The sequence below is a fragment of the Salmo salar genome, chromosome 24 (genome assembly GCF_965601325.2).
Source record: "Salmo salar chromosome 24, fSalSal1, whole genome shotgun sequence".
NCBI classification, from domain to species: domain Eukaryota; kingdom Metazoa; phylum Chordata; class Actinopteri; order Salmoniformes; family Salmonidae; genus Salmo; species Salmo salar.
In genome coordinates this window covers 29,898,419-29,924,574 of record NC_138314.1, presented here as the reverse complement: position 1 = coordinate 29,924,574, position 26,156 = coordinate 29,898,419, and the positions used below count along the sequence as shown (strand labels likewise).

Sequence of the window (26,156 nt, the reverse complement as noted above, 5' to 3'; positions counted from 1 at the left end):
TCACTCCCCTTCACTGCCCTCGTTCACTCCCCTTCATTGATCTGAGACAACTAGGTCTTTAACTTTGTTTTATACACATGAATGTATTCAGTCAGTGTTTAAATAAGTTGATGGAGGGGGATTTCTCTTCAAAGACTATTGTTGACACATCCATTTTATTCATTTAGCTCCCGAGTGGCGCAGCGGTCTGAGGCACTGCATCTCAGTGAAAGAGGTGTTACTACAGTCCCTGGTTCAAATCCAGGCTGTATCACATCCGGCTGTGATTGGGAGTCCCATAGGGCGGTGCACAATTGGCCCAGCGTCGTCCGGGTTTGGCCGGTGTAGGCCGTCATTGTAAATAAGAATTTGTTCTTAACTGACTTGCAAGGTTAAATAATATTAAAAAATGAGTCTTATTATCAGATATTCTGGTGGAGGAAAGAGAGAGGGGCACATCTTATTCATGTTTTATATACATGGCAAAGGTTGTGTGTGTGCATGCATACAGCCTACGTGCTGTTTTGCATGCTGTTCTGAAGAACCAACACTAGGTGATGCTGTAGTCTTTTGTTTACACTTGTGGCAAACTGAACTTTATCAGTTGAACTTCTCTGATAGGAGAAGAAATGCAATATCCTTGTCAACCAGTAGATGAGGTACACTATCCATAGACACAGAAGTGATGTACTGGCAAAGCATCTAATATCCACACCAACAAATCTGTGATTGTTCATATACTTATAACACAATGTATGTCACAATTGTCGTGAAAAAAGGAATCCATAACCAACCTGGTGTTATTGAACCCAAGTCATATTTGCTCGTTAAGCTGAAGCTGTAGCATTATATCTGGGATAGGTGACAACATTTGTTCAGGTTTTCTAAGGACAATCGTTTCGCAATTGTTTGCTCAGAATGTTTACATAATGTCACAATTTACAGTTCTTTATGTCCTGTTGTTGAACAGTATATTGTACGTTTGAAGAATTACGGTTTAAACTATCTTGCATTGTTTGTAATGGAAATAGGTTTGTAATCGTTATAAAATGGACTATAACTGCGGTGTCATATAGTGGCTGGTGTATGTGGTATAATTCTTTCACAGACATTTTTCTTTGTTACTCAATAATGACTAGCCTATTTCTCCAGATAAGGTGTGCAGCCCGTGGTAGATTCACTGCCTATTCACCGTCCATGATCCAAGTCCTGCTAATTGCTATGACTTAAAGCTGCCATAAAAGTGGGTGAAAGGTTCAATCACAGTTCACCAGCAGCTCTACTGTGTAAACCTGTGTATGGTTGTTTATGGAGGCTGAACTTAAAGGGACAGTTTGAGATTTTGAGTCAGATAAACACATGGATAGCATTTTATGTCTCTGCGTGCAGTTTGAAGGAAGTTGAAGGAGGTTTCTGTGTGCTCGTTGATCCTATAGACTTCCAGGCATTGTACTAACGCTAGTTAGCAATCGCTCCAGAAACGACCTTCAGAAACAACCTCCAAACTGCATGCAGAGACATAAAAATGGTATCCATGAGTTCATCGAACTATCCCCTTTAAATCAAAATGGCCATGGCACTCTTATCAGAGAGTTGCAGTTAAAAATCCTGTATTGAATTGGCATGTCTATGCAGTAAAGTTAATAACAAGGCAAACAAATCATCTGTGTGTTTTTAATGAGAGCCGGGGCATGTTAGAGAGGGTGTCAGCAACAGTGTCAGAGGTTGGCCTCAGCACAGTTCCACGCTTCAAAGGTCGTCAGTGACTCCCTTCCTTCTCAGCCTGTTTAAATCCCAGTCAGTCCGTGTGAGACCACAGACAGGACAACTGGCGCGGTGTTTTCCAAACCTTCACCGTAACACAGAGTGGTAAGCACACACACACGCACGCACACACGCACACACGCAAGCACGCACACACTCTTATCATCTTTTGTCGCTGTGTTCCCCTGTTTGGCTGCACCAGTAAACAAGCAACTTTATGTGTAAAGGAGAATTTCCTCCATTTTGATATGTTGAAATAATACATAAGACATTGTGTGCATTATTGGGATTTTACAATATTTCTTATCATGAACTGATGAACAACTTCATTCATTCATGTGTAGTCATAGTGATAATGTCATAATGTACACATAATGTACACAAAAAAACATCAATGCACCCAGGAATCCTTTCCAGAGGAGATCAATGTTATGAGGTCATTGTGTTTTGTCTTTGATCGTATTTGAAGGACTATACACATATTGCCTGTGAGAGGCAGTGTCTTTGTGATGATATGGTTGTATACTTTATGTGTTGTATAGTGTATACCGTTTTCTTCTGTTTGGTACCTAATAATCACTCGCTACTACTGTCCTCATTATCGATAGATTATGGCCTCTGTACCTGTTGATAATCTCACACCTATATGTGTTAGATAAGAAAACACAGATAGAGGATTATGTCTCCACCACCAATATCATCGTCAGGGGATCACCTCACGATACCTGAAGACAGTTATGTAATGAGTACTCTTGTATAAAGACTTTTGTTACTTTCTCTTGGTTCTACAATCTCTTGTATAAGTAGCTCTACTACCTTTAGTAGGTCAAAGTGCCCGTTTACACAGCCAGCTCAATTCAGATTATTTGGCAAATCAGATACAGATCCCTTTTTTTTCCCCAAACGTGTAAACAACAAAACAACTACATTGAATCTGATCTTTTGAGTTACGATTTGTATCATTAGTATTTGGTTCTAAAATCCAATACAATTCCGGTGCTCTGCATGCGAGTCTGGACATCAGCTCAGTTTGTTTTACCTCTAGAGGACCCCTTCCCGCTCTGATCCCGCTAACGGGATTTATTGACAAGATACCATGGCGGGAAATTCAAAACTGCAAGAATCTAATAATTTCAATTTCTCAAACAATCAACTATTTTTCACCATTTGAAAGATAAACATCTCCTAAATCCGACCACATTGTCTGATTTCAAAGAGGCTTTACGGCGAAAGCATAAAGTTAGGTTATGTTAGGAGAGTACATTGAAAATAGCTGTGTGTAATGTTTTGTCAATTCAAAGACAGGCGTCACCAAAAGCAGAAAACCAGCAAAAATTATGCACTAACCTTTGACAATCTTCATCAGATGACACTCCTAGGACATTATGTTATACAATACATGCATTTTTTGTTCCATCAAGTTCATATTTATATCCAAAAACAGCATTTTACAGTGGCGGTGAAATTCAGAATTTTTTTTCCCTCAAATGCTTCCGGTGAATCACCGTTACAATTTACAAAATTACTATTCGAAAACATTGGTAAATTATAATATTGTCATTCAAAGAATTATAGATTAACATCTCGTAAATGCTACCGCATTGCCAGATTTCAAAATAACTTTACTGGGAAATCACACTTTGCAATAAACGGGGTGCTATGCTAAGAACAATAGGCTAGGATATACAGGTTAGCACCATCTTGGAACCATCTAATATCAATAATACTAAATTAAATAATCCCTTACCTTTGATTATCTTCATCAGAAGGCACTTCCAGGAATCCCAGCTCCACAACAAATGTGGTTTCTTTCGACAAAGTTCATAATTTATGTCCAAATAACTCCAAGTTGTTCCATGTTGTTAGCGCATTCAGTAGGCTCCTCAAAATGTAGGGCGGGGGGGGGGAAGTCACGACGAAAAGTAAAAAAAAAAATCTATTTACGTTCGTTCAAACATGTCAAACGTTGTTTAGCATCAATCTTTAGGGCCATTTTTAACGTGAAACATCAGTAACATTTCAACCCGACCTCTCCTGTATCTTGAAAAACGTTTTGAAAAATGTCTCGCCTCACATGAACGTGCAGGTGCGCGCAATAATGAAGTGACGACATCCCAGGGACGTCAACTTCCCTTCCATCTCATTCGGTCTCTGTTCATCATAGACGCTTCAAACAACTTTATAAAGATCGTTGACATCTAGTGGAAGCCGTAGGAAGTGCAAAATGAATCCTTTGTCACTGTGTGATCTATTAGCAATGACTCGAAAATAGTACAGCCACAAAATACTCATTTCCTGCTTGTATTTTTCTCAGGTTTTTGCCTGCCATATGAGTTTTGTTATACTAACAGACACCATTAAAACAGTTTTAGAAAATTCAGAGTGTTTTCTATCCAAATCTGTTAATAATATGCATATCCTAGCTTCTGAGTTGGTGTAGGAGGCAGTTAAAAATGGGCACATATTTTTTTCAAAATTCTCAATACTGCCCCCTAGCCCCAACTCTTCACCAACTTTTTTCCATCGCTAGAGTCTCTCTCTCACCAGCCAGGCAAACTCACACACACACACACACGCACGCACATACGCACGCACGCACTCGCACACATGCACGCACGTATGCACACACACACGCACACACACACACACACACACACACACACACACACACACACACACACACACACACACACACACACACACACACACACACACACACACACAAAACCTTCCGTTACCACGACAACCACCCCTGAAATGTTATGCAAACTCCAGAATTATAACCGCACGTCGCATTCTAAGCAAACCCATTACGACTGCTTATCGGATTCTAAGCAAAGCCCTCTAATACTTTGTTTTAGGAAGCCGCCACCAATGTCTTTCAAACTGTCACAATCTGCTGCAACTTAAGTACCCTTTTCACTCTTTATTTATTAAGTCTTCAACATGATTACTTCTAGGACGCAGGGACCTTGAGGACATTCATTCATTATGGTTAAGGTTAGGGCAATGGTTAGGAATAAAACAGAAAAACTCAACTTAAAAAAACAAGTGCCTACCCAGCAAACCAAAATTGGTTTTGTGAATGTTCCAAAACCCTTAATTAAGTTCCAGGAAAGGTGTAAGAACATGGCCCCCAAAAGTTGTAATCACACAAACCTGTCCAGTTGCACTAATGATTATACAATGTTTCTATTAAGGTGCACAAAATATTCCTCTGATTTTGCAAGAATGTTCACCAAACAGTTTTTTCCTGTTCTTGAAATGTTCCCAAAACATTTCATTAGGTTATGGGAACAGTGTGGGGACATTACGAGACACACAAAATATGGACAAGTAATTGCCTTGTAAATAATTGTGTTTCACCATTGAATACAGATACATGTGGCTACCACATAATCCACAGGAGTTTAAACTGATATTTAAAGGAACACTGACAGTAAATGATCATTGCGTCTGTGTGTTATTTCAGAGACAACATCAGTGTGAATACGCAACTCTGACATTGGTCTCATTTCAAACTGAGTGTGGACAGTCAGACATAAATTGGATTTAAGAAAAATGCTGTGTAAACATAGCCTAAATGTGTAACCCAAGCAGAGCATTCCTGTCTAAGGGGGTGCTAATGTTTCACATGCTTTGTAAACTATCATAATTGAATTGTTAACTTAAGCAATAAGGCCAGAGGAGATGTGGTATATTCAAGCAATAAGGCCCGAGGAGGTGTGGTATATGGCCAATATACCACGGCTAAGGGCTGTTCTTCTGCACGACACAACACGGAGTGCCTGGACACAGCCCTTAGCCGTGGTATATTGGCCATATATCACCAACCCCCGAGGTTCCTTATTGCTATTATAAACTGGTTACCAACGTAATTAGAGCAGTAAAAATAAATGTTTTGTCATACCCGTGGTATACGGTCTGATATACCATAGCTGTCAGCCAATCAGCATTCAGGGCTCGACCCACCCAGTTTATAACAAGTGATATGTAGCTGATATCCTGTCATTGTAAATGAGAATTTGTTCTTAACTAACTTACCTAGTTAAATAAAGGTTAAATAAATATATAAATATATATATAAATATATATATATATTTATGTTAGCCTGTTGGATTACCATGACTGATATGAGTTTACAGCCACTACCGATGACAACCTTATATGATGATGTTCCCTGACCTATTTCTCAACTCGACGGATTCATACCTGTCCAAAGACTCATATAGCCATAAAACATCAGATGATTCAACATCCTCTATGTGTGTGTGTGTCCTATGTGTGAGCACAACTGTATACATTCTGGTTGGTCTGTGTCTTCCTCTAGCAAACTCAGGCTCAACACTGCACCACAGCTTCAACACTGCACCACCAGGCTCAACACTGCACCACCAGGCTCAACACTGCACCACCAGGCTCAACACTGCACCACCAGGCTCAACACTGCAGCCCAGCCATGAGCAGCACCAAACAACTCAACAACAGGAGCGGAGACAATGGTGAGGTCACGTTCCCCTGTTCACACTATGCATGCACCAACCAATGGTTGTGTGCCACATCATCGACTGCACAATCGGGCACTAGATTGGTATAACATATGATGTGGTTAGCTGATACGTAAAATACCTATCCAGGCGTTGTAGGATCTGGCATGTGTCAGCAACGTCTGAACAGAGGAACGCGCCCCTTGTGCTTGTGTATAGCATGTAATAACCCATCGTGCAATGGCGTCACATTCTCTGAGACCTGAAGTGTCGACTTCAGGACGAAATGTTGATGTGAACGCAAGATCGAATCCTGTGTGTGTTGATTGACTGGGTGGATCACCTATCTCTTCCTCCTAACAAGTAAAAATGCCATTTAGGATCTGTGATATCAGAAAGCTTGAACATTTATCTTCTCTCGCCATGGCAGCATCCAAGAAGAAGTGCCCCTTGGCCATGGGGCTGGAGGGCATTGCCCCCCTGGTGCGCACTGTTGAGGAGATCCCTGAGCCCATCACCACAGTGATCAAAGGGAACATCCCATCCTGGATCAATGGAAGCTTCCTGCGGAATGGGCCCGGAAGGTTTGAGTTCGGCAAAGACAAGTACAAAATAAAATTAATAAATTGTATACACACACACCACTTATAATCAACACATACACACACAAACAAAGAACATGCACACACTTATACACGCAGACACTCACCCTTACACCCATAGACTCACCCTTACACCCAAAGACTCAACCTTACACCCATAGACTCACCCTTACACCCATAGACTGACCCTTACACCCATAGACTCACCCTTACACCCATAGACCCACTCATACACCCATAGACTCCCCCTTACACCCATAGACTCACCCTTAGACCCATAGACTCACCCTTACACCCATAGACTCACCCTTACACCCATAGACTCACCCTTACACCCATAGACTCACCCTTACACCCATAGACTCACTCATACACCCATAGACTCCCCCTTACACCCATAGACTCACCCTTACACCCATAGACTCCCCCTTACACCCATAGACTCACCCTTACACCCATAGACTCACCCTTACACCCATAGACTCCCCCTTACACCCATAGACCCACTCATACACCCATAGACTCCCCCTTACACCCATAGACTCACCCTTACACCCATAGACTCACCCTTACACCCGTAGACTCCCCCTTACACCCATAGACTCACACTTACACCCATAGACTCCCCCTTACACCCATAGACTCCCCCTTACACCCATAGACTCACCCTTACACCCATAGACTTACCCTTACACCCATAGACTCACCCTTACACCCTTACACCCATTTGTCTTTGTCTCTGTCCTCAGCTTCAACCACTGGTTTGACGGAATGGCCTTGATGCACCGCTTCTACATCCATGACGGTGAGGTGACCTACAGCAGCCGCTTCCTGCGCAGCGACTCCTACGTGCGTAATTCTGAGAAAGACCGCATTGTGGTGTGTGAGTTTGGAACCATGGCCATGCCTGACCCCTGCAAGAACTTCTTTTCTCGATTCTTATCCCGCTTCAAGATTCCCAGTAAGTGTCTTTAGAGTTGTGTCCCTCTGTGTGCAGTACAGTACATTCCCCATTGTTCTGGTTGTGGCTGGTGGCATTGGCCAGGGCTGTTGACTGTATGTATTGTGTTGCTCACAATGTATGTATTGTGTTGAGATTATAAATATGATGGTTGAAAGCTAGTGCATGTTTCTCTGAGTGGGAGAGCAGATTGTTGTGTGGGCTACCTGAGCAGATAGAAAGAGAAAGAGAGATAGACAGAGAAACTTCTGACTTTTAAAAGTTCAGTATTCAACCATTTCTGTAATTAAACTGAAGAGCCTTAAACATTGATCTAGAGAAGTATTTTGCTGCATCAATGCATAACCGATTGTAAACCAGCACAGCGAGATTAGGGTCAATAGAAAAAATAGCCTCATTGTAACACACCACATTTTTGAAGACTCAGATTGTTTGTGGCCCTCCCCTCAGCACCCTCCACTAGCACTGCCCCAGTATCTGTGTGTTAGAGATGTTGATGATGAGTATGACAGGTCTCCTATTAGACAGCTCTGCAACCGTTTTAATGTCAAAATACTTGAGTTACTCACAAAATATGGGGTTTCTTCGTTTACTCCTCTTACAGCCGGTATGTACTTCCAAAAAAGGTCTATAAGAATTGAATGTTCATCTTGTCATTATTGTACTGCCGTATATTGTTTATATGGTCTGTCTTTGAGTTTAGTTGCTCAGCGAAACCCCATATTTGGTGAGTATCTAACCGATTTTGACATTAAAACACTTACATAGCTGTCTAATGGGAGTTAGAATCGGCACTTCCTGGGCATTAGAGAAATCTCTAACGCACAGATACTGGGGCAAGTCCACAGATACTTGTGCCACAACAAGTGACTTTAACAGTCACACAACGTCTGTGTCCACTCCTTCCTGTTTAGATGAGTGTGATTAGCTTAGCCTGACCTAAAAGGAAACATATTGAAAGGTATTGGAAGGTGTTGCTGCTATAGGATGGTGTATAGTTTCTCTACACATATGCTTGTGATCACTGAGAAAAAAATGTTCTGTATGCTCCAGTCCTGATATCTGGATTTGTTAACAGAGGCCACAGACAATGCCAGTGTGAACTTTGTGAAGTACAAGGGTGACTATTATGTAAGCACAGAGACCAACTACATGCGGCGGGTGGATCCACAGAGCCTGGAGACCAAAGAGAAGGTACAGCTATTGTCTATGACAACTATCACACCAAGGATGGAGTTGAACATATTTTACAGAATTCAGGGGGGTCTTTTTTTTAATTTGTATGTATTTAACCTTTATTTAACTAGGAAAGTCAGTTAAGAACAAATTCTTATTTTACAATGACGGCCTACCCCGGCCAAACCCTCCCCTAACCCGGACGACACAGGGCCAGTTGTGCGCCGCCTTATGGGACTCCCGATCATGGCCGGTTGCGATACAGCACGGAATCGAACCAGGGTCTGTAGTGACGCCCCTAGCACTGAGATGCAGTTCCTTAGACCGCTGCGCCACTCGGGAGCCTGATCTTACAGTTATGATGATGATGATGTTTGCAGTGATGATGATAATGACTATAATGATGATGTGTGTCCTTATGTTCATAGGTGGACTGGTCTGAATACATTGCAGTAAACTCCGCCACAGCCCATCCTCATTATGACCGTGAAGGGGCCTCGTACAACATGGGCAACTCCTATGGCAAGGGCGGTACGTTATCTACCTACCTAATTACCTACCAACCTAGCTACCTACTTACCTCCCTACCTACCTATTTACCCCTACTAACCAACTTACCTCCCTCCCTCCCTCCCAACCTACCCACTTAGCTGCTTATCTACATACCTACCTACCTACTTATCTACCTACTTACCTACCTACAGTTGAAGTCGAAAGTTTACATACACCTTAGCCAAATACATTTAAACTCAGTTTTTCACAATTCCTGATATTTAATCCTAGTAAAAATTCCGTCTTAGGTCAGTTAGGATCACCACATTATTTTAAGAAGGTTAAATGTCAGAATAATAGTAGAGAATTATTTATTTAAGCTTTTATTTCTTTCATCATATTCCCAGTGGGTCAGAAGATTAGATACACTCAAAAAGCATTTGGTAGCATTGCCTTTAATTTGTTTAACTTGGGTCAAACGTTTCGGGTAGCCTTGCACATGCATCCCACAATAAGTTGGGTGAATTTTGGCCCATTCCTCCTGACAGAGATGGTGTAACTGAGTCAGGTTTGTAGGCCTCCTTGCTTGCATACACTTTTTCAGGTCTGCCCACAAATGTTCTATAGGATTGAGGTCAGGGCTTTGTGATGGCCACTCCAATACCTTTACTTAGTGGTCCTTAAGCCATTTTGCCACAACTTTGGAAGTATGCTTGGGGTAATTTTCTTCCCTCATGATGCCATCTATTTTGTAAGGTGGACCAGTCCCTCCTGCAGCAAAGCACCCCCACAACATGATGCTGCCACCCCCGTGCTTCACGGTTGGGATGGTGTTCTTCGGCTTACAAGCCTCCCCCTTTTTCCTCCAAACATAACGATGGTCATTAAGGCCAAACAGTTCTATTTTTGTTTCATCAGACAAGAGGACATTTCTCCAAAAAGTACAATCTTTTGTCCCCATGTGCAGTTGAAAACCGTAGTCTGGCTTTTTTATGGCGGTTTTGGAGCAGTGGCTTCTCCTTGCTGAGCAGCCTTTCAGGTTATGTCGACATAGGACTCGTTTTACTGTGGATATAGATACTTTTGTACCTGTTTCCTCCAGCATCTTCACAAGGCCCTTTGCTGTTGTTCTGGGATTGATTTGCACTTTTCGCACCAAAGTACTTTCATCTCTAGGAGACAGAACACGTCACCTTCCTGAGCGGTATGACGGCTGCGTGGTCCCATGGTGTTCATACCTGCGTACTATTGTTTGTACAGATGAACGTGGTAACTTCAGGCGTTTGGAAATTGATCCCAAGGATGAACCAGACTTGTGGAGGTCTACATTTCTTTTCTGAGGTCTGGGCTGATTTATTTTGATTTCCCCATCATGTCAAGCAAAGAGGCACTGAGTTTGAAGGTAGGCCTTGCAATACATCCACAGGTACACCTCCAATTGACTCAAATTATGTCAATTAGCCTATCAGAAGCTTCTAAATCCATTACATAATTTTCTGGAATTTTCCAAGCTGTTTAAAGACACAGTCAACTAAGTGCATGTAAACTTCTGACCCACTGGAATTGTGATACAGTGAATTATAAGTGAAATAATCTGTCTGTAAACAATTGTTGGAAAGATTACTTGTGTCATGCACAAAGTAGATGTCCTAACCGACTTGCCAAACTATAGTTTGTTAACAAGAAATTTGTGGAGTGGTTGAAAAACGAGTTTTAATGACTCCAACCTAAGTTGAAGTAAACTTCCGACTTCAACTGTACCTACCTACTTACCTACTTACTTGCTGTCGGTTGGTCAGCTTATTATCAAACCAAATTTGCACATTTTATGCATGCAGATGAACTACAGTGATACAAACACAAATGTTTCACTATAATTTAATCACTTGATTTAATAATAGCGATTATTATTATTTAAAGCGGCAATCTATGATTGCTTAAGACATGTTTTACTTTGAAATGAATTTTTATACTGTCAGGTTCAAAGTTATTGACACCCTTGATAAAAATGAGCAAAAACGACTGTATAGAATAAATAATACAAATATTGAGCTATTACATTTTTTACAAAATTATATTATTCTATACTAATACATCTGCTCAGAGAAAGAGATGTTGTTTAACAAATAACACAAAAATACATCTAAAAAAGTTGTAAAAATTCTTGCCACCCTTGTCTTCAATACTCTGACACCCTCCCCTTGCGAGGATGGAGTTTCAGCCTCCTGGCAGCAGCAACCAGGTTTTTGGCTAAAATGTCCTGGTACTTGGTAGAGTTCATGATGCAGTTGACCTTATTAACAAGGGCTGCAGAACCAGTGGAACCAAACAGACCCATAACATCAAAGTTCCACAACCATATTTTACAGTAGGTATAAGGTACTTTTCTGCATATGCATCCCTAAATCGATGCCAAACCCCCCACTGGTGTTTGTGGCCAAATAACTTTATTTTCATGTCATCTGACCATAGCACCACTTCCAATCCATGTGCCAATGCACTTAATGCAATCACTTTTTTATTACTTGTTAAACAAAATCATATTTTTTTTGCAATTGTATTAGTATAAAATAATATAATTTCCTGATTTTGTTTATCATACAATATAGCTCAGTATTTGTATGATTTATTTATATTTTTTCCTAATATTTATCAAGGGTGGCAATAATTTTGGAACTGACTGTATATACCCATTGATTCTTGAAGAATATAACTTAGAAATACCTAAAGATCTTAGTTCAACTCTCATGCCCCATCATTCCTCCAATGTCTGTAAACAAACACTGTGTAGCCTCTTATCCAGAGCGACTGAATACATTTTAATACTTTTTTTTGTAATTCATGTGGAAAAGAGACATTGGTCTCAGTATGACTCCCTGATAAAATAAAGGTTAAATAAAATCTATAGCCCCATCCCTCAACTGTTTACCAAATCTGTGGCAGGATGGCCGCTTTGGCCGCTTTAATGATAAACACTATTATCATGTATGATATGATGCTACCTCTGACATGTTGATTGGTAATGTAAATTGACCCTCTATTGGCCCATCGCTGTGTCTCACCCCAGGCTTTTTCTACAACATCATCCGTGTGCCTCCGCCTGAGAAGGTAGAGGGGGAAGACAAGGCTGATTTCAGTGGAGCTCAGGTCCTCTGTTCCATCCCAGCCTCTGACTCCAGGAAACCATCCTACTACCACAGCTTCGGTCTGTATCCATCCATCACCTCCCTCCACCTCCCTCTGTATCTGTCTCCCTCTACAACAGCGGTGCTGAATTTCAATGACTGGTTCTCACTCTCCTAACTTCCTCTTTCTTTACTACCTCAGCTAAAACATCTCCATGACGGTTGTATATGTGCGTTTGTCTGTCTGTCTGTCTGTCTGTCTGTCTGTCTGTCTGTCTGTCTGTCTGTCTGTCTGTCTGTCTGTCTGTCTGTCTGTCTGTCTGTCTGTCTGTCTGTCTGTCTGTCTGTCTGTCTGTCTGTCTGTCTGTCTGTCTGTCTGTCTGTCTGTCTGTCTGCTCTGTGTGTGTGTGTGTGTGTGTGTGTGTGTGTGTGTGTGTGTGTGTGTGTGTGTGTGTGTGTGTGTGTGTGTGTGTGTGTGTGTGTGTGTGTGTGTGTGCATACGTCAGTCTTTCTGTCTGTTTGTCTGTCTGTATGTCTGTCTGTCTGGTTCATAAAGCACGTTATTGGAGGTAAAATCTAGACGCTCACAATATGAAGTAGGTTGTTTGAAACAGTGGTGAATACATGTTGCTTGAAGTGCAGTAGACCAACATAGCTATAGTACTTTTGATGCTTTTTACCAGCCCTAATATAACTTTTCAAATTAAAACCTAGTTTTGGGGATTTAATAAAATACAGTGTATTCAGAAAGTATTCATCACCCTTGACTTTTTCCACATAAGTCATTGTTGTGTTACAGCCTGAATTCAAAATGGCTTCAATATTTTTTTTTCACCCATCAACACACAATACCCCATAATAACAAAGTGAAAACAAGTTTTTAGACATTTTTGCAAATGTAAATAAATATCTAATTTACATAAGTATTCACACCCCTGAGTTAATAAATGTTAGAATCATCTTTGGCAACGATAACAGCTGTGAATCTTTCTGGGTAAGTCTCTAAGAGCTATCCAGACCTGGATTGTACAATATTTGCACATTATTATTTTAAAAATTCTTCAAGCCCTGTCAAGTTGGTTGTTGATCATTTCTAGACACCCATTTTCAAGAGGTGTGAATACTTTCTGAAGGCACTGTACTGTATGTTACCTGCCCAGGATATAATGTATGTTGCCGGTCGGAGGCCAGTATTTTTAGCTACACATAATACCCTCAGCACTACCTTTATCCCTGTGTTGTGTGACTGCAGCCATAATACCCTCAGCTCTACCTCTATCCCTGTGTTGTGTGACTAGCCATAATACCCTCAGCTCTACCTCTATCCCTGTGTTGTGTGACTGCAGCCATAATACCCTCAGCTCTACCTCTATCCCTGTGTTGTGTGACTGCAGCCATGTCAGAGAACTATGTGGTGTTCATAGAGCAGCCCATCAAGCTGGACTTGCTCAAGTTTATGCTGTTCAGGATCCAGGGCAAGAGCTTCGACAAGGTCATGACCTGGGAGCCACAGTACGGCACCATCTTCCACGTGGTGCACAGACACACAGGCGAGGTGTGTGTTAATGACCCAAACAATCTACATGGTTACAGTCAATGTATCAAATAAGGAAATCTATGCATTTCCCAGGAAATCGACTCAATCCCCCAAAGCACTGGTAAATGTATAGATTCTGTGGAATATCTGTACATTAACCAGTGCGACGGGGAATGTATAGATTGTTCCAGGAAATCCAATCGTTTTTCCAGATTTTACACATTTCCTGTAGCATTTGCACTTATAGGACTAGCCCATTTCATCTCTAATTGGCTTGTTTGTCACCAATATGTCTAAAGACTTTTTGGTCTGTTTCATCCAATAGCAAAGCAAGGTAAAGTACAGCGCCCCACCCATGTTCACCCTTCACCAGATCAACGCCTACGAGGACAAAGGGTTCCTTGTAATGGACATGTGCTGCGGGGACGATGGGGACGTCATTGGAGACTTCACACTAGAGAACCTTCGCAGGGCTCCAGGGGAGGAGATGGACAAGGTTTGTTGGTACAACGAACACACACACACACACACACACACACACACACACAACACATATACAGTTAAAGTTACATACACCTTAGCCAAATACATTTAAACTCAGTTTTTCACAATTCCTGACATTTAATCCTAGTAAAAATTCCCTGTTTTAGGTCAGTTAGGATCACCACTTTATTTTTAGAATGTGGAATGTCAGAATAATAGTAGAGAGAATGATTTATTTCAGCTTTTATTTCTTTCATCACATTCCCAGTGGGTCAGAAGTTTACATACACTCTATTAGTATTTGGTAGCACTGCCTTTAAATTGTTTAACTTGGGTCAAATGTTTCGGGTAGCCTTCCACAAGCTTCCCAAAATAAGTTGGGTGAATTTTGGCCCATTCCTCCTGACAGAGCTGGTGTAACTGAGTCAGGTTTGTAGGCATCCTTGCTCGCACACGCTTTTTCAGGTCTGCCCACAAATGTTCTATAGGATTGAGGACAGGGCTTTGTGATGGCCAATCCAATACCTTGACTTTGTTGTCCTTAAGCCATTTTTCCACAACTTTGGAAGTATGCTTGGGGTAATTGACCATTTGCAAGACCCATTTGTGACCAAGCTTTAACTTCCTGACTGATGTCTTGAGATGTTGCTTCAATATATCCACATCATTTTCTTTCCTCATGATGCCATCTATTTTGTGAAGTGCACCAGTCCCTCCTGCAAAAAAGCACCCCCACAACATGATGCTGCCACTCCTGTCACAGCTGTCTTCAGGAAAGGACCAAAATGCAGCAGAGTTAGTGTTCGTCATCTTGAATTTAATAGAAAGAACACTCTAACAAAAACAAACTGAGAAAACTGACAGCCAACAGTCCTGTCAGGTGCAACCACACTAAACAAGAAACAATTACCCACAACCCCAAAGAAAAACACACACTCCTATATAGGACTCCCAATCAAAGGCAACTCAACACACCTGCCTTCAATTGGGAGTCCTAATCACCAACAACCATTCACACACACACAAAAACCCTGTCACATCCTGACCAAAACTAATCCAATTGCTCCCTCTGCTGGTCAGGATGTGACAGTACCCCCCCTCAAGGTGCAGACCCCGTAATGCACCTTACAAAAAGAAAACACAACAAAAAATCCCCAATACCCCAACAAAACCAATAAACAATAACCCCTAAACAATAAGGGAGGGAAGGGAGGGTGGCTGCCGTCAACGACGGCACTGTGCTACACCCTCCCTCCCCAACCCACCTATCCTGGAGGTGGCTCAGGTGCGGGACGTAAATCTTGCTCCACCTTCGGCGTCGTCCACTTTGGTGGCGCCGAAAGCTGCGCCGGGCAGATGGGCCACTCGAGCTGACCCTGGCAGACGGACCACTCGGGCTGGGCCGGAGGGCAGGCGGGCCACTCGGGCTGGGCCGGAGGGCAGTCGGGCCACTCTGGCAGACCCGGGCAGTCGGGCCACTCTGGCAGCTCCCGACTGGCGAGGCTGGGCTGACGCACTAGATGCCTGATGCGTGGGGCTGGTACTGGACGTGCCAGCCTGGAGACACACACCTCCACGCTAGTGCGCACAGCGGGAAACACCGGACCGTAGAGGCGCACCGCCTGTCTTGAGCGCAGGGTTGGCATCACCCCTTCAGGCTCGATGCCTACTTCGCCCTGGCACATGCGGGGCGCTGGTACTGTGCCTACCGGCCTGAAAATCCCAGGCCTCACCACAGCCCCAACCCAAAAGCACGGGACCTGTCCAGTCTGCCCTACAAGGGTACGGGGAGCTTGCCTGGGGCTCCAATCTCGCCCCGCCAAATAGCCTTTGTGCCCCCCCCTAAAAAATTCTTGGGGCTGCCTCCCGGGTTCTACCTGCCTCCCAGGCAGATTGTCACAGTGGACCCGCAACTGCTCCCATGTCCAGTCAATCCTTTCCTCCAATACTTCCAGCGACCAGGGATCCATCTCCTCCCGAGCGCGCTGCTTCCAATAGTCCTCCTTGACTTCCCTCTGTCCTCTTCTCCACTGCTTGGTCTTTTTGTGGTGGGTAATTCTGTCACAGCTGTCTTCAGGAAAGGACCAAAATGCAGCAGAGTTAGTGTTCGTCATCTTGAATTTAATAGAAAGAACACTCTAACAAAAACAAACTGAGAAAACTGACAGCCAACAGTCCTGTCAGGTGCAACCACACTAAACAAGAAACAATTACCCACAACCCCAAAGAAAAACACACACTCCTATATAGGACTCCCAATCAAAGGCAACTCAACACACCTGCCTTCAATTGGGAGTCCCAATCACCAACAACCATTCACACATACACAAAAACCCTGTCACATCCTGACCAAAACTAATCCAATTGCTCCCTCTGCTGGTCAGGATGTGACACTCCCGTGCTTCACGGTTGGGATGGTGTTCTTCGGCTTGCAAGCGTCCCCCTTTTTCGTCCAAACATAACGAGGGTCATTAAGGCCAAACAGTTCTGTTTTTGTTTCATCAGACCAGAGGACATTTCTCCAAAAAGTACGATCTTTGTCCCCATGTGCAGTTGCAAACCGTAGTCTGGCTTTTTTATGGCGGTTTTGGAGCAGTGGCTTCTTCCTTGCTGAGCGGCCTTTCAGGTTATGTCGATATAGGACTCGTTTTACTGTGGATATAGATTATTTTGTACCTGTTTCCTCCAGTATCTTCACAAGGTCCTTTGCTGTTGTTCTGGGATTGATTTCCACTTTTCGCACCAAAGTACTTTCATCTCAAGGAGACAGAACGCGTCTCTTTCAGTAGCGGTATGAGGGCTGCGTGGTCCCATGGTGTTTATACTTGCGTACTAGTGGTTGTACAGATGAACATGGTACCTTCAGGCGTTTGGAAATTGCTCCCAAGGATGAACCAGACTTGTGGAGGTCTAAATTTTTTTCTGAGGTCTGGGCTGATTTCTTTTGATTTTCCCATGATGTCAAGCAAAGAGGCACTGAGTTTGAAGGTAGGCCTTGCAATACATCCACAGGTACACCTCCAATTGACTCAAATTATGTCAATTAGCCTATCAGAAGCTTCTAAAGCCCTTTTCTGGAATTTCCCAAGCTGTTTAAAGGCACAGTCAACCTAAGTGTATGTAAACTTCCGACTTCAACTGTATACACACAAACACACAGAAATATACTATATTATACTGGTAACCTGTGTAAAAGTAGGTTGTTTGAAACAATGGTGAATACATGTTGCTTGAAGGGCAGTAGACCAGCATAGCTATAGTACTTTGATGCTTTTCACCAGCCCTAATATAACTTAGCAAATTAAAAACCTAGTTTTGGGGATTTAATAAAATACAGTGCCTTCAGAAAATAAATTGTTTGCTATTTATTTCGGATTAAAAAAAAAATGGTAACTAATTTTGCATATAATGTTGCCGCTACCGTCTCTTATGACTGAAAAGAGCTTCTGGACATCAGAACAGCGATTACTCCCCTTGAACTAGAGGAATATTGTTTCTTTCATGAGTCTGACGCAAAGGCTATACTGCTTCCCGGAGACCAGGCCCTCATCCAGTCATTCGCTTGAAGAAAAGACGGCAATACAGGGGGCGGTAGTCTGGCTAACTTGTGAGAATTTGTCGGCGAGTTTATAAACCACCACTACCCTCGGTATTTTTGGCCAACATGCAATCATTGGAAAACAAACTGGACGATCTACTATTAAGAATATCCTACCACATCAACACTATCATGCCAGAAACCCTAGACCGACTCCAATTCGCATACCGCCCCAACAGATCCACAGATGACACAATCTCAATCGCACTCCACACTGCCCTTTCCCACCTGGACAACAGGAACACCTATGTGAGAATGCTGTTCATTGACTACAGCTCAACATTCAACACCATAGTGCCCACTAAGCTCATCACTAAGCTAAGGATCCTGGGACTAAACACCCCCCTCTGCAACTGGATCCTGGACTTCCTGACGGGCCACCCGCAGGTGGTAAGGGTAGTCAACAACACATCTGCCACGATGATCCTCAACACTGGGGCTCCTCAGGGGTGCGTGCTTGGTCCCCTCCTGTACTTCCTGTTCACCCACGACTGCATGGCCAAGCACGACTCCAACACTATCAAGTTTGCTGACGACACAACAGTGGTAGGCCTGGTCACCGAAACAATGAGACATCCTACAGGGAGGAGGTCAGAGACCTGGCAGTGTGGTGCCAGGACAACAACCTCTCAATGTGAAACTGATCGTGGACTATAGGTAAAGGAGGGCCGAACAGGCCCTCATTAACATCAACGGGACTGAAGTGGAGAGGGTCAAGAGTTCCTTGGTGTCCACATCACCAACTAACTATCATGGTCCAAACACACCAAGACAGTTGTAAAGAGGACATGACAACCCCTTTTCCCCCTGAGGAGACTGAAAAGATTTGGCATGGGTCCCCAGATTCTGAAAAAGTTCTACAGCTGCACCATCGAGAGTATCCTGCTCGGTTGCATTACCGTCAGGTATGGGAACTGCTCAGCATCTACAGAGGGTAGTGCATACGGCCCAGTACATCACTGGGGCCAAGCTTCCTGACATCCAGGACCTATATTTTAGGCGGTGTCAGAGGAAGGCCCAAAACATTGTCAAATACTCCAGTCACCCAAGTCATAGACTATTCTCTCTGCTACCGCACGGCAAGCAGTACCAGAACGCCAAGTCTAGGACCAAAAGGCTCTTTAACAGCTTCTACCCCCAAGTCATAAGACTGCTGAACAAATAAACATATCAAATGGCGATTTACATTGATCCCCCCCCCCTTTTTCTTTACACTGCTGCTACTCGCTGTTTATTATCTATGCATAGTCACTTTACAAATGACCTCGACTAACCTGTACCCCCGCACATTGACTCGGTACCCGTACCCCCTGTATATAGCCTCGTTATTGTTATGTACATTTCTTGTGTTACCTTGTGATTGATTTGAATTTTATTTTATTAACTCTATTTCTTGATCTGCATTGTTGGTTAAGGGCTTGTAAATAAGCATTTCACTGTAAGGTACCTGTTCTATTTGGCGCATGTGACAAATAAAATTTGATTTGACATTTTATTTAGCCAAGTTATCTTTACTCATTGTGTATTTATTATTACTTTTATTATTACATGTTTTACTTCTCTATTATTTCTCTATTTTCTTTCTCTCTGTGTTGTTGGGAAGTGCCCATAAGTAACCATTTCAATGTTAGTTGACACCTGTTGTTTACGAAGCATGTGACAAATACAATTTGATTTGTTTTGATTTGCACTAGAGCTCAACCACTGAGTAGTTATAAAACTACAAGAACAATTCACAATGATATCCTGCCCACTGCGAACATATGCAACAGATTAGCTGACATGCTGTTCACACATACTGTGGTTCGTTGTTACTTTAAGTTAATTTATCTTACTACAGCTGCTGACAGATATGTGAAGAATAATTAATTATAGGCAATTGGTTTTGTTTTGTAAAATGTCTGTTTGTGAAAATGTCTGTTTTGTTTTCTGCTATGTCAGTTTTATAACTCCATGTGCAGAAACCTTCCACGGAGATACGTCCTACCCCTGACGGTAACTGATGACACACCCAGCGACCAAAACCTTGTCACTCTGCCTTTCTGTCAAGCAACTGCGGTCAAGACTGGGTGTGGAAAGGTGTGTATACGTGTGTGTGTGTGTTTGTATATATGCATGAATAAATTTGGGATATTTCCTGCTGTTCAATGAATTGTAATTTCAATGAATGATACAACCATTGACTCTTGAAGAATATAACAAATTGATGAGCTTAGTACAACTGTCTTATCTTATAATAACACTATATATACTGTTGTTTTACTCCAATGATTATGTTTTATTGACATTTTCATACCAGTATTTTATAGCAAACTAAGGGCTATATTATTTTCTGTATTGCTGAAGCGTTACAGATTGTACGATTGAATTGTAAGGGCAATTTCCGATTAAGCCGAAATATGCAGTGTTTACCGTAAATGCAGTCTCCGCCAACATGAGAACATTGCCTTAAAATTTGAATTGAACTTTAGAGTTGAACTTCCGCGATACGGACTGAATAGGGCCCTAAGTGATGGGCTTGCTGTTTAGGCTGAAACACAAACTCAGTATTGTTGCTCCCAGAGGGGAAGCACAGCACTCAAGCACAATTGAACCAGCAACCCTTTACTCATAATTCTGTAAATGGCAACTACGTCTGCTAATGCTAACCCCTGGCATTGTGACGCATGTGTTCTGGCTGATGAAAAGAAAATGTGTTTTTGTTGTCATGGCTACCTGACATGTCTTTCTCTCTTTGGGGTGTGCTGCAGGTGCTTTGTACACACGAGGAACTCTATGATGAAGAGCTGTTCCAGTACGGTGGCCTGGAGTTCCCACAGATCAACTATGCTCATTACAATGGGCGTCCTTACCGCTACTACTACGCATGCGGCTTCGGACACCTGTTCAGCGACTCCCTGCTGAAAATGGATCTGGAGACCAAGAAACTTAAGGTTTTTCTTTTTGTAACTCTTTCCCTCTGAAAAAGACCAATTATCCACAGCTCAAAAGCACCTTCAGAGTCAATGGTGAATCAGCTAGACTGCTAGGCCATCTTTTAGTGACCTACTGCTGTGTCCAATTTTAAGGACATATTGACATTTTCTCTGTGTAGGCGTGGCGTCACCCTGGTCTGTTCCCATCTGAGCCTGTGTTTGTTCCTGCGCCCAACGCAACCGAGGAGGACGATGGTGTGGTCATGTCCGTCATCATCACACCCAGAACTGTAAACAACAACATAACAACAAAAACAACAACAAAAATGTATATTCACCATTGATGAATTAATTACCTTTGACATAACATTGTACAACCATCTCTATATTTCTGTTTCAAGGAGAAAAGCACGTTCCTGCTGGTTCTGGATGCCAAAACTTTCACAGAGCTGGGCCGGGCAGAGGTTCCAGTCAACATTCCATTTGGAACTCATGGAGTGTTCAATGAGATGCACTGAAAATGCTAACGTCACAACCCCTTCAGCATTCTGCTTATGAAATGACTCCGTCCATGGATGTCTTTTATGATGTTGTTAAGATAACATCTCTAACTACTGTAGTACTCTTGGACCATTTTCGGTACAGCCAGAGAAGGAAGGCCCTCTCCTCTGAGTCTTGTTCCTCTTGAGGCTAAGACTATCAAGGTGTATTCCTTCTAGGGAGTTTTCCCCTGCCACTGTACTTCTGCTGCTTGCTATTTGGGGTCTAGGCTGGGGTTCTATAATAATAATAACAATAATAAAGAAGTAATACATTCGATTTTTATAGCACTATGAAGTATTTTATACCAACTGCTAAGGTAGAAAGGCTTTATAAATACATCGAATTGATTTATTGATTTCACAGAACTGAGGAGGACCAGTTCCTCAGACCCTGTTAAAATGTCCGTCTGTAGACACATCTATCTATGTCTTCACCTCATCAAAAGGTACCCTGCTTTGTAAAGTAAATGATGTTGGTGACTGATCTGGTGGTTTTTCATGGACATTAACTGTAGACCTTGGACCAAAACTTGTGCCGGTTTTTCACTACTTTGGTATTCACAATCAGTGTCAATATTTGATCAAATATTTCTGCGGCAACTAATTTTCTCTACAGCAAATTACAAGTCAACTGAGGCTCTGAAGTGAAATGAGTTTTACTTGTTTAATTTCCGATCTTCAAAGTGTTTCATAACATGTACGCATTTGAAATACTATACTCCCATAGCCATGCAGTGCACTTACAAAACATGAAAATGCCTCCAGGAAATGTAATTTTAGTTTAAGTAATGTGATATAAAATGGACATCGTCCAAAAAGCGAGTAAAACAAATGGCTTTCAGCATTCAATAGCCACCACTGAGAGCCAAAGGAAGGTCACATTGAAAACTCAGATTGCATTTCATCCTGTTGTCATGGCCCACTGTAAGGGTGACTTACAAACACATTCTTTTCATAGACTGAAACAGATTCAATTGTTACAATACAATTGTAGAATGCATTGCAAATCTATATTCATTTGTCAATACTTTATAATTGTCATTGTCAATGTCATAATTTAGCTGCTAGCTGGTCACTGAAGGGAATGTAGTCCAGTGGGTTGCACACATATTAGTGAGAGCAGGAAGACTGAAAGAGAAGCGGAAGTAGCAAACGGCTGCCTATTTAATCATATTTTCCATTCAAGCCAGGTCTCCCTAGGTTACTTATTAATTACCCCATAATTCCTAATCTAATCAGTCATGCTTAACTACTCTTTGTACTCAAATATTCAAATGAATTAGTGGTCTATCCAAAGGGCAGGAACATTGGTATGAGGGGAGGCTGTCAGGGACCGCCTGTATCGACATTTGAATAAATGTGGCACTAATTTGCATATTGTCAAATGGTTGGATTTTGTGAATAATATTTACGAAACACCCCCATGTTCATTTTATATCACTCACACTTCATGGTGGAGAAAAGTTTGAGAAAAATTACTCATTCTCGTAATTAGATACATTTAATGCAGGGGTGTCAAACTACATTTCTGGAAGGCCATGTGTCTCCTGGTTTTCGTTATTTCCTTTCAATTCGTGTGCCAATTTAGTTCCTAACCAAGTGGGAAGGTAGTATTTACCACATACAGATGAGAAAAATCCACCTGAGTGTCCCTCAAACTGATAATTACTAGTGTGAAACTCGTCTTTCTGAGCTCCAACTTCTCCCACATGCTGACCTCTGACATCACCTACTAAGGAAATGACCTCGAAAACAGCATTTTCAGCAGTTAAATGCAACAACAAAACATGATTTATTAAAAACAATCTATTAATATGGTTTTTGAACACTTTATTTTGTTTGCGAGCATGATAGCTGTATGTTTAGTTTATTGTTGATGCAGCTTGTTTGCCATTAGCCAATAAGTGTTTCTCAACGAGTTCAAAGCATATGAATGCATCCAACTCGTATTTACTACTTCACAACTAGAAATTAGCACCTTCCCTCTTGGTTATGAACACAGACTTAGACAACTAGGTAAGGGGGGTTCCTAACAAGTAGTGACATTAATTGATCAATAATGTACAAGGGAGGAGTGAAAACTCACAGACCATCGGCCCTTCAGCAATTGAGTTTGATTTATGGCCTGTGTAGTAATGTTCCTGGTCGTGTTATGGGAAAGCTAGCCTATAAGTCTGGAAAACTAGGCAACATCTAGTATAACTCTGTTCTCTCTAATTGTACACACTGCTGATGTTTTGCGATGCTACAGTGGAGCAATTATATACCCATGGAGATAGCCATGGTGTACCATGTCAACAAGAACCAACTCCCACTAAGGAGTCTGATAGCCTGACAGAGCACTGCATGAAAAGGATTTGTGTGTGCAGCATTAGAAATTGATCATTTATGAGGGAAAAGATAATTCACAATTTTGGGGCTAAGTCACTGATTTGCATTGTGGGGCTAATCCACATCACAACACTGGAATCATCCGATTATTCATATGTGTGGAATAAAGCTCTGAAAGGAGATCAGCCTTGCCAACAGGTCAAAATGAACCTGATTCTCAGATTAAAAGAAAATCTGGGATAGAAGCCTGCCTGACAGTTTACCATCATTATTAGGCATATATAGTTTGTCAATGTGCATGTCTCTAAATAGAGACTTTGTTTTCAAGATTTGTAAAAAAAATGATGATGGCCAGGGCCTATTTAAGCAATGAAGCACAACCAAGTCATATCTTTGAAAGACTTGAGAATTCAAACATTTTGAAAAATGGAGCCTCAACGTTTACTTCATGGCATCCTTGGCATTGGCACAATACAGTATATTGTGTCCCTTAACACTCTATGTTTGAGACCAACATTCTAATGCGACATGAAATGAAATGATGGGATATAGCTGAAATGAATGACGCTTTTGTTATCATCTCTGCTATACGACAAGTCCGCATTTCATAACTGTTCGACTGGTAGGCCTGCATTAGTTTCGTGTGTAGCTCCACACGTTATGAGCTGGCATTGACATGGAAAAAGTAGGGTAAAATGTGATCTCATGAAAGTACCTGACAAATAAATCAACATTTATTACGCATTTAGCGATGTGCAGGAACAGGCACATGTTCTGCCTTGACTTTAAAAGAGGACATTCGTTTTATAGTGAATGAGCTAGCAGATTGTGGAAGCACGACATATAAGACAGCAGATTCCAAAATGTCACAATCCACTGAACATTATTTCCATGCGTAGACTATAACAGAGTAGACCTAATCGAGCTGTGTCAACCGGAAGATGGACTGTCATAATAGTTTGAGAGAAACCATTATTGCAAAGATAGCGGTGTTAATAGTTTTTCAGTAAACGAGTGAGTCAGCATCGCCCTCTTCTGGTTTTCCGAAGCTCATTAAATGAACTCCTGTGATTCCAGAACACTCAAAAAGAAGCGCAGAGACTCGCACTAGAGAGTCAAGTCTGGTCAAGTCTGCACTCACCAGTGACCCTCCTGCGTAGGCTAGTAGCTGTCGTTTCCATAAACCTCTAGAGAAATGTCATTGTGAAAAGTTATTTGACATCAATATCGTTGCCGAATAATTTTCTTTGCATCTCGCTTCAAGTCAGGGAGCTCCGAACTGGATCAGCAGAGCTCTTGATGCGGAGAGATGCCACAGTTCATTCGATATGTACAGTTTATAGCTGAAATAATTTCTTAAAGGGATTTGAATTCCTTTACCAAGAGGATTTTGACATTTTATTTTTTGTGTTTTGAAATTGGTGGATTATTGAGACGTGGAAATTGTAAAGCCGAGTTCCGTAATAACTGGAGTTTTTTTCAGAGGATATTCAAATTCTCACACTTAGTTACGCCGAAAAAAAACATTTGGAAAGGGATTTACAACACGTTTACAAGAGGAAGATAATTAAATCGGATCCCCGCTTTTACAGATTCTTGACTCTGAATCTAAAAAGGCTTTTAATTCGTCATGATGTGGATTTATTTCTACTTCGTTCTTTTTCTATTAGGTGAGACATTCATATGTTTATGTTTCTTAACTTTTAAATGAAATAAAACCATTCATTCCATAACATTACATGCGCGGGGATAGTTTAAAATTTGTTCTGAACATAATACATTCAGTAGGCTCTTTCATTTGATGCTGTTTCGACTATAGCCTACTCATTATGAAATCAATCTTAAATGTTAGTATTGTGTCATTAAATCAATTACATTGACATTATTTCCGTAATTACCCATGGAGTGCATGTTAGAGTTTATTAGGTGCAACATTTTACCTACTCCAAATTGTTTTTAGAGCAGATATGTATTGTCTCTTGGCATCTCATTCTCATCTGCTTATTTGATTAAGATTGAGATAGTCAAATAACTCACATAAAATTAATGCATGGCCTAAACATGATGATGATGAGGATGATGATGAGGATGATCTGTCTTTGTGGTAGAAGATGTTCAATTTATCTGTTAGGATAATGGTTATTTGCATAATTTAGTTTTACTG

At 41.7% G+C, this 26,156-nt stretch overlaps 2 protein-coding genes across 3 annotated transcripts in view; both read left to right on the top strand.

Annotated features, from left to right (window-relative positions):
* The first annotated feature begins 1,706 nt into the window (after positions 1-1,706).
* bco2l (beta-carotene 15, 15-dioxygenase 2, like) lies at positions 1,707-23,036 on the top strand. Of its 2 annotated transcripts, XM_014172047.3 has the most exons (13): positions 1,707-1,848; positions 6,074-6,245; positions 6,661-6,835; positions 7,582-7,793; positions 8,872-8,987; positions 9,398-9,500; positions 12,529-12,666; positions 13,981-14,141; positions 14,449-14,619; positions 20,146-20,283; positions 20,955-21,137; positions 21,299-21,409; positions 21,521-23,036. In XM_014172047.3, the coding sequence occupies exons 2-13, from the start codon at positions 6,203-6,205 to the stop codon at positions 21,635-21,637; spliced, it is 1,668 nt and encodes a 555-aa protein (XP_014027522.1). In that variant the 5' UTR covers positions 1,707-1,848; positions 6,074-6,202; the 3' UTR covers positions 21,638-23,036. The 2 variants fall into 2 exon arrangements, with proteins under 2 accessions (XP_014027522.1, NP_001266011.1); NM_001279082.1 differs by lacking the exon at positions 1,707-1,848 and having other exon boundaries at positions 6,136-6,245; positions 21,521-21,703.
* A 2,043-nt stretch (positions 23,037-25,079) lies between these two features.
* LOC106585718 (GDNF family receptor alpha-2) overlaps positions 25,080-26,156 on the top strand; it is a 62,182-nt gene continuing 61,105 nt past the window's right edge. The window contains exon 1 of the mRNA XM_014172255.2: positions 25,080-25,662. Within this exon, the coding sequence (XP_014027730.1) occupies positions 25,623-25,662 (40 nt within the window). The 5' untranslated portion in view covers positions 25,080-25,622. The remainder of the gene's footprint in view (positions 25,663-26,156) is intronic.

Excerpts from the sequence above, each read along its gene's own strand:
- bco2l (XM_014172047.3), top strand. The coding sequence starts at position 6,203 with ATGAGCAGCACCAAACAACTCAACAACAGGAGCGGAGACAATG. Across the intron at positions 6,836-7,581 it reads TTTGAGTTCGGCAAAGACAA|CTTCAACCACTGGTTTGACG; the intron begins GTACAAAATAAA and ends CTCTGTCCTCAG. Across the intron at positions 14,620-20,145 it reads CAGGGGAGGAGATGGACAAG|TTTTATAACTCCATGTGCAG; the intron begins GTTTGTTGGTAC and ends CTGCTATGTCAG.